Genomic DNA, 6,099 nt, shown 5'->3' with positions numbered 1-6,099 from the left:
ACCTTCCTAATATTGAGTTACATCTCGCTTTGCCCTCAGCCTCAATTCGTCAGGGCAGGGCCATGGACTCTACAAGCTGTCAAGTGTTCCACAGGGATGCTGGCCCATGTTGAGTCCAATGCTTCTCACAGTTGTGTCACGTTGTCTGGATGTCCTTTGGGTGGTGGGGACTGTGATTCTTGATACACACAGGAAACCGCTGAGCGTGTAAAACCCAGCAGCGTGCAGTTCTTGACACACTAAAACCGGTGTGCCTGGCACCTACTACCATACCCAGCTCAAAGCTACTTAAATCTTTTGTCAGACCCATTCACCCTCTGAATGGTCCACATACACAATGTCCCAAGGCTTAAAAATCCATCTTTAACCGGTCTCCTCCCCTTCACCTACACTGATTTGAAGTGGATTTAATAAGGGATTATAGCTTGGATTCACCTGGTCAGTTTGTCATGGAAAGAGCAGGTGTTCCTAATGTTTTGTACACTCAGTGAACGTTGTGTGATATTCTGGAACTTGATTAGGTAAAAACAAAACTTGAATTTTAAATCTGTTAGCTAACATGTTTTTTTCTTCTCCAAAATGCTTTGCAGCATCATTGTAAGTCAAGTACTGTAGATGGTTGTTTCAGTTTGCAAATAAAAAGGGGAGACCTGTTGACTCTAAAGTATCAGTAGTGTCTCTGACTGATGTTTGATGTGGCTGACTGTGTTCTATCTGGCCTAGCTGTAGAACATATTCAATAGAAAAAGCAGCAACAGAATCAGTAAATGTGGAGATGTCTGTACATTCCCCTTGCTCTGTACAGACACCCCTATAACGCCAAAAGTTGTGACAAGGTATTTTTTAAAACATTTTATTGTTATTTTTTAACACAAAAAGTCCTCTGTGATAACACTGTGACAACACACACACACAGTGACCATCTTCAGAGACAGAGCCCATGGTCCAGCTCTGTGTCGGCATCCTAGTTAGCTTCATCACACACACACAACCTGACAACCCAAGCTGCTCTTCGATATCACATAGCATTATTTACATAAGTACTACTAGACACAGTTAACACTGCTGTTGGATTCCTTTCTACACAACGTGTTGTTCACGTGCTGTTCTACTCTGTTCTACTCTGACACAATCCTATACATCTATGGTTTGTGTTTCTGCTTTGGTAGAAAAATATTCATTTTCCTTGATCGTTCTCATCAAATCCCAATTTGTCAAATGAAACACACAGCATGGGGTTTTATCTTAGTGTTTGGCGATTTACCTCTAGGGACTTTCAATTGAGTTGAGTGCAAACAAGACCTTGTTGGCAGATCTACTGTGATATATATCTAGGATAGACACCAAATGCTAGTAACTCCAAGTAAGTGTTAGGAGCCAATTTTAAAGGCAAGCAAAGCAACATTATCTATCCAAAGCTTAATATTAGGTGGGTGTAATACCACTGTTTGGTTTCCGTCATATCCTAAGAAAAGGCATACATTTATGATTTCATAGCTGTGACTATTTTATTACAATCTGGCATTATCAAAATCTAATAAACCATACAAAGCAGAAAAGAAAACACTCAAGGACGCATAACTATTCTTAATAAAAATGGATTGTTAACATCAAAATAAAGCAGATCGTGCATAGCTATTGCACAGCTACCCAGATATTCAACGTTTGTGTACAGAGCAAAAGTCTGACATGATTATCCACACACAAATAGGTCAACAGAATACAGTGAAAAAAACAAGCCATTTACAATGTGAAAATGGCTAAATGTACAGCAAGAACACTTAAAACAATCAAAAGCAGCATAGGAAGAAACACCTTTGGGGGTGACAGCTTCACCCATTGTGAAATCTAGAACATTGGTCCCACCAGTAGCCTGCCAAAGTTTGGAACAGGTAGGAGAATAAGGGACATGTTGCCAATAACACCATGGGAATGCAATGGCGGTCTAAACCAAGACAAATACCTCAAAGAAGTCCAATGGAAATGTAACAATCCAGAATGATATTCTCTGGTGTTGTGGTACATCTCTCACAGCAGCCCAATTTAGTTTTTTGTCATTCACAAAGCAGTAGTAGCCTAGTGTGAAAGATTCTCTTTTTGAAAGGTTTGGTCCATTAATGACAAGATGTGCTCGTTTATAAAGCACATGTCCAACTAAAGTGAACCAATCATCTGACGGTTACCGTCTCTGCTTCAAATGGCTCTCAAAGAGCAGCCAATCAAATGATATCTCCATCATAATGTCATAGATGGTCTCATATACTAGGCTGATGTCTTCCTATAGAGTCACATCATGCTTATAGTAGGCTGCATAGGTAAGGCAAACAATGCGAAGAGTTCAAAGTTCAAACTTTGGCAAGTAATGGTGATCCTCTGTTCAACGAACAAAGGTTGAGACTGTTCCTTTTTAAAACCTCTCTGATGAATCAACACTGCACCAAAACTACATTTCATTTCACTCAGTAGTATTCAGGATAGTAAGTAGTATAATATTGTACTGACGATCTTTTTCACCTTATCAAGAGTGGCTAAATGCTTAAGTTCCAGTGTCAGGCAAAAAGGAAAAATAGCTGGCGTGCCATGATCATTTAAATAACAACATTCATTATTGCACATGCTCGTCTGAGGACTCCTAAAGAGGAGCTTGAATACGCGTGTTCGGCCTCGGTCCATTTCAGCCCCTAGCGCCTTCTTTAGCCATTACCCATTCTGTGTTAGATCATCGGAGGGCTAGGTGGAGCCATAACCATATTGCTGTCACCTATCTGGCCCATTCAGATCTGTGAACACCGATGGGGAAGGGGTTAGTGATTGAAATGGAACGGGGCCTTTGTTCTGCTATCCAGAAGCCTTGGCTAATGGCAGACAGACCATTCAGAGGTATCATCCTCCACAGATAAATATAGCACACAATTACCTAGAAGTGCCACACCTATACATTCCTCCACTGTGATTCCAGCAGATATGCTAGATTGTGGATGTCATTGTATTTTTTGCATTGTATTTGCAAAGAAAGTCCTCATTGATGAAATGCCACAAGAAGAAAGCTTGCATTTCAGTGGCAATTGAAGTTGAAGATTTGTTTGAAAAGAAATTGATTGATCATGTATGTCTGTGAATGTATGTGTGTGTACTGTACTTTGTGTGTATACTTTTGTATACATTTCCTTTCTCAAGCCTTGAGTTCACATGCATTGACACTTATCCCATCCGAAAGCTACCAGGCAGAGGAGCACACTATCTATGCTCTGGGTAGAAGCTTCCCTCAGCCACAGATCTAGGACCAGCATTACCTTAACCATTAGGGAAAAAACAAATCTGACCTTAGATCAGTGTCTAGGACCAGCTTACCCCCCTCATTACCTTAACCATTAGGGAAAAAGCAAATCTGACCTTAAATCAGTGTCTAGGACCAGCTTTACCCCCCTCATTACCTTAAACATTAGGGAAAAAGCAAATCTGACCTTAGATCAGTGTCTAGGACCAGCTTACCCCCCTCATTACCTTAACCATTAGGGAAAAAGCAAATCTGACCTTAGATCAGTGTCTAGGGGCAGCTTAACCCTACTTCTTCTACAGCAGTCAAGGACACACATTACTGTTACCATCAGAGGCACATTTCAAACCACCTTCTTCTTCACACTCACAAGGCAAACATCAGACTGAACCAACAGTCTCTGGAGCTAGAAGACAGCAACAGAAGAACAGGGGTGGGTGGAGGTGGGAGAAAAGAAAGGGATGAATGAAGAACAGTCGAACGAGGGTAGAGGAATGAAAACTAAAGGAGGACGAATTCAGGTAAGGCTCGAGGTGCAAGAGTCTTGGGCAAGAATTGCCGGCAGGAGAGAAATGGTGGAGAAAGAAAGAATGGATGGAGTGCTCTGAGGGTTGACGTTCGATGCTATAGACTAGGCTGAGAGGTGGATGGGGTGATGGGTGAGGCAGAGGCAGAGGAGGGGTTGTGGGGTCAGAGGTCGTGGTGTTGGGCTGGCTGGTTCTTTAACAGGTCAGCACCTGGAGCAGGCACTGGCTGCCACGCTTCCTGGTTCCCGGACGCCGATTGGACATTGCCGGGGCGTCACCAGGCTTCAAGAAACTCCAATCAGTAGGCCGTTCATTGGCGTGACTTCGGTCTTCAGCTAAGAGGGAGAAGAGGGAAAAACAGGGAGAAAGAAAACATGTATTATTCACTGGTACACTCCTGTTACACACCCAGATGAGGACGCCACTGCCAAAAAGTTTATGAACAACTGTTACAACTTCACACTGCAATGAAGAGTAGAGAGCGCAAAGGTTAGGTTATTCCGCAACGATTTTGAAGATTTGTTGCGGTTAAAGGTTAATGGAATATTTGAAATATGTTTTGGCTTTGTTAGCATGAAACCACAACAATAGCGTAAGTGCTTGCAGATGATGAGAAGCTGAAAATGCCATTGAGTGAGTGATAGTTGCAGCATGTATATTGTTATATAAAATCTGTTACCTTCCCTCAGTAAGTAACCTGTATTAAGTGTAACTACTGGTAAAAGTATTGAAAAGATTCAGCCTGCCCTGGCTTTCAGCCATTCACACCCCCTACTGTCAAATGATTTCATTACTCTTCTGATGAAGGACAGCAATTAGTATTTTTAAAGGCTTGTGTGTGTGTGTGTGTGTGTGTGTGTGTGTGTGTGTGTGTGTGTGTGTGTGTGTGTGTGTGTGTGTGTGTGTGTGTGTGTGTGTGTGTGTGTGTGTGTGTGTGTGTGTGTGTGTGTGTGTGTGTGTGTGTGTGTGTGTGTGTGTGTGTGTGTGTGTGTGTGTGTGTGTGTGTGTGTGTGTGTGTCTCTCTGTGTCCTTGGGAGAGAAATAGTTTCTAGTATTTTAATGATTGCCTTCAGAGAATGGAAACTATGCATACATTTAAAGTTTGCAATGGTACAGAAAATCATCATTGTGTGTGGCCTCCATAGTGGATCACTTAGGCTGCGTTTACACAGGCAACCCAATTCTGATCTTTTTTTGTACTAATAGATTTTTGAATAAGCACATCAGATCTTGTAATTGTAATTGGTCAAAAGACAAATGAGTGAAAAAAACATCAGAATTGGAAACACAGCCTTAGTACACTGAACAAAAATATAAATACAACACGTAAAGTGTTTGTTCCATGTTTCATGAGCTGAAATAAAATACCCCAGACATGTTTTATATGCACAAAAATAATATTTCCATCCAATTTTGTGAACAAATTTGTTTACATCCTTGTTAGTGAGCATTTCTCCTTTGCCAAGATATTCCATCCACCTGACATGTGTGGAATATCAAGAAGCTGATTAAACAGCATGATCATTACATATATGCACCTTATGCTGGGGACAATAAAAGGCCACTCTAAAATGTGCAGTTTTGTCACAAAACACAATGCCACAGATGTCTCATGTTTTGAGGGAGCACGCAATTGGCAAGATGACTGCAGGAATGTCCACCAGAGCTTTTGCCAGAGAATGTAATGTTAATTTCTCTACCATAAGCCGCCTCCAACGTCGTTTCAGAGAATTTGTCAGTACGTCCAACCGGCCTCACAACCGCAGACCACGTGTAACCACACAAGCCCAGGACCTCCACATCCGGCTTCTTCACCTGCGGGATCGTCTGAGACCAGCCACGCAGACAGCTGATGAAACTGTGGGTTTGCACAACTGAAGAATTTCTGCGCAAACTGTCAGAAACCGTCTCAGGGAAGCTCACCAGGTTGTCTTATGGTATGGGTAGACGTAAGCTACGGACAGCGAACACGATTGCATTTTATCAGGCCTCCCGAGTGGCGCAGCGGTCTAAGGCACTGCATCCCCGGGATGGGATTTCCTTGTCCCATCGCGCTCTACCGACTCCTTGTGGCTGGCCAGGCGCCTGCAAGCTGACTTTGGTCGTCAGTTGTACAGTGTTTCCCTCCGACACATTGGTGTGGCTGGCTTCCGGGTTAAGCGAGCAGTGTCTCAAGAAGCAGTGCGGCTTGGCATGGTCCTGTTTCTTGATCTTTGCCTCTCTCTCTCGAGTCCGTACGGGAGTTGCAGCAATAGGACAAGACTGTAACTACCAATTGGATATCACGAAAAGTGG

The 6,099-nt window shown here is 42.7% G+C and overlaps 1 protein-coding gene across 1 annotated transcript in view; it reads right to left on the bottom strand.

Moving 5' to 3' along the window:
- Window positions 1-837: 837 nt before the first annotated feature.
- Window positions 838-6,099, bottom strand: part of wu:fj49a02 (myomegalin) — a 15,790-nt gene continuing 10,528 nt past the window's right edge. The window contains exon 9 of the mRNA XM_042308186.1: window positions 838-4,139. Coding sequence (XP_042164120.1) covers window positions 4,000-4,139 — 140 coding nt within the window. The 3' untranslated portion in view covers window positions 838-3,999. The remainder of the gene's footprint in view (window positions 4,140-6,099) is intronic.

The sequence above is a fragment of the Oncorhynchus tshawytscha genome, linkage group LG28 (assembly GCF_018296145.1).
Source record: "Oncorhynchus tshawytscha isolate Ot180627B linkage group LG28, Otsh_v2.0, whole genome shotgun sequence".
Taxonomy (NCBI): Eukaryota; Metazoa; Chordata; class Actinopteri; order Salmoniformes; family Salmonidae; genus Oncorhynchus; species Oncorhynchus tshawytscha.
This window is presented reverse-complemented; position numbering and strand designations above follow the sequence as displayed.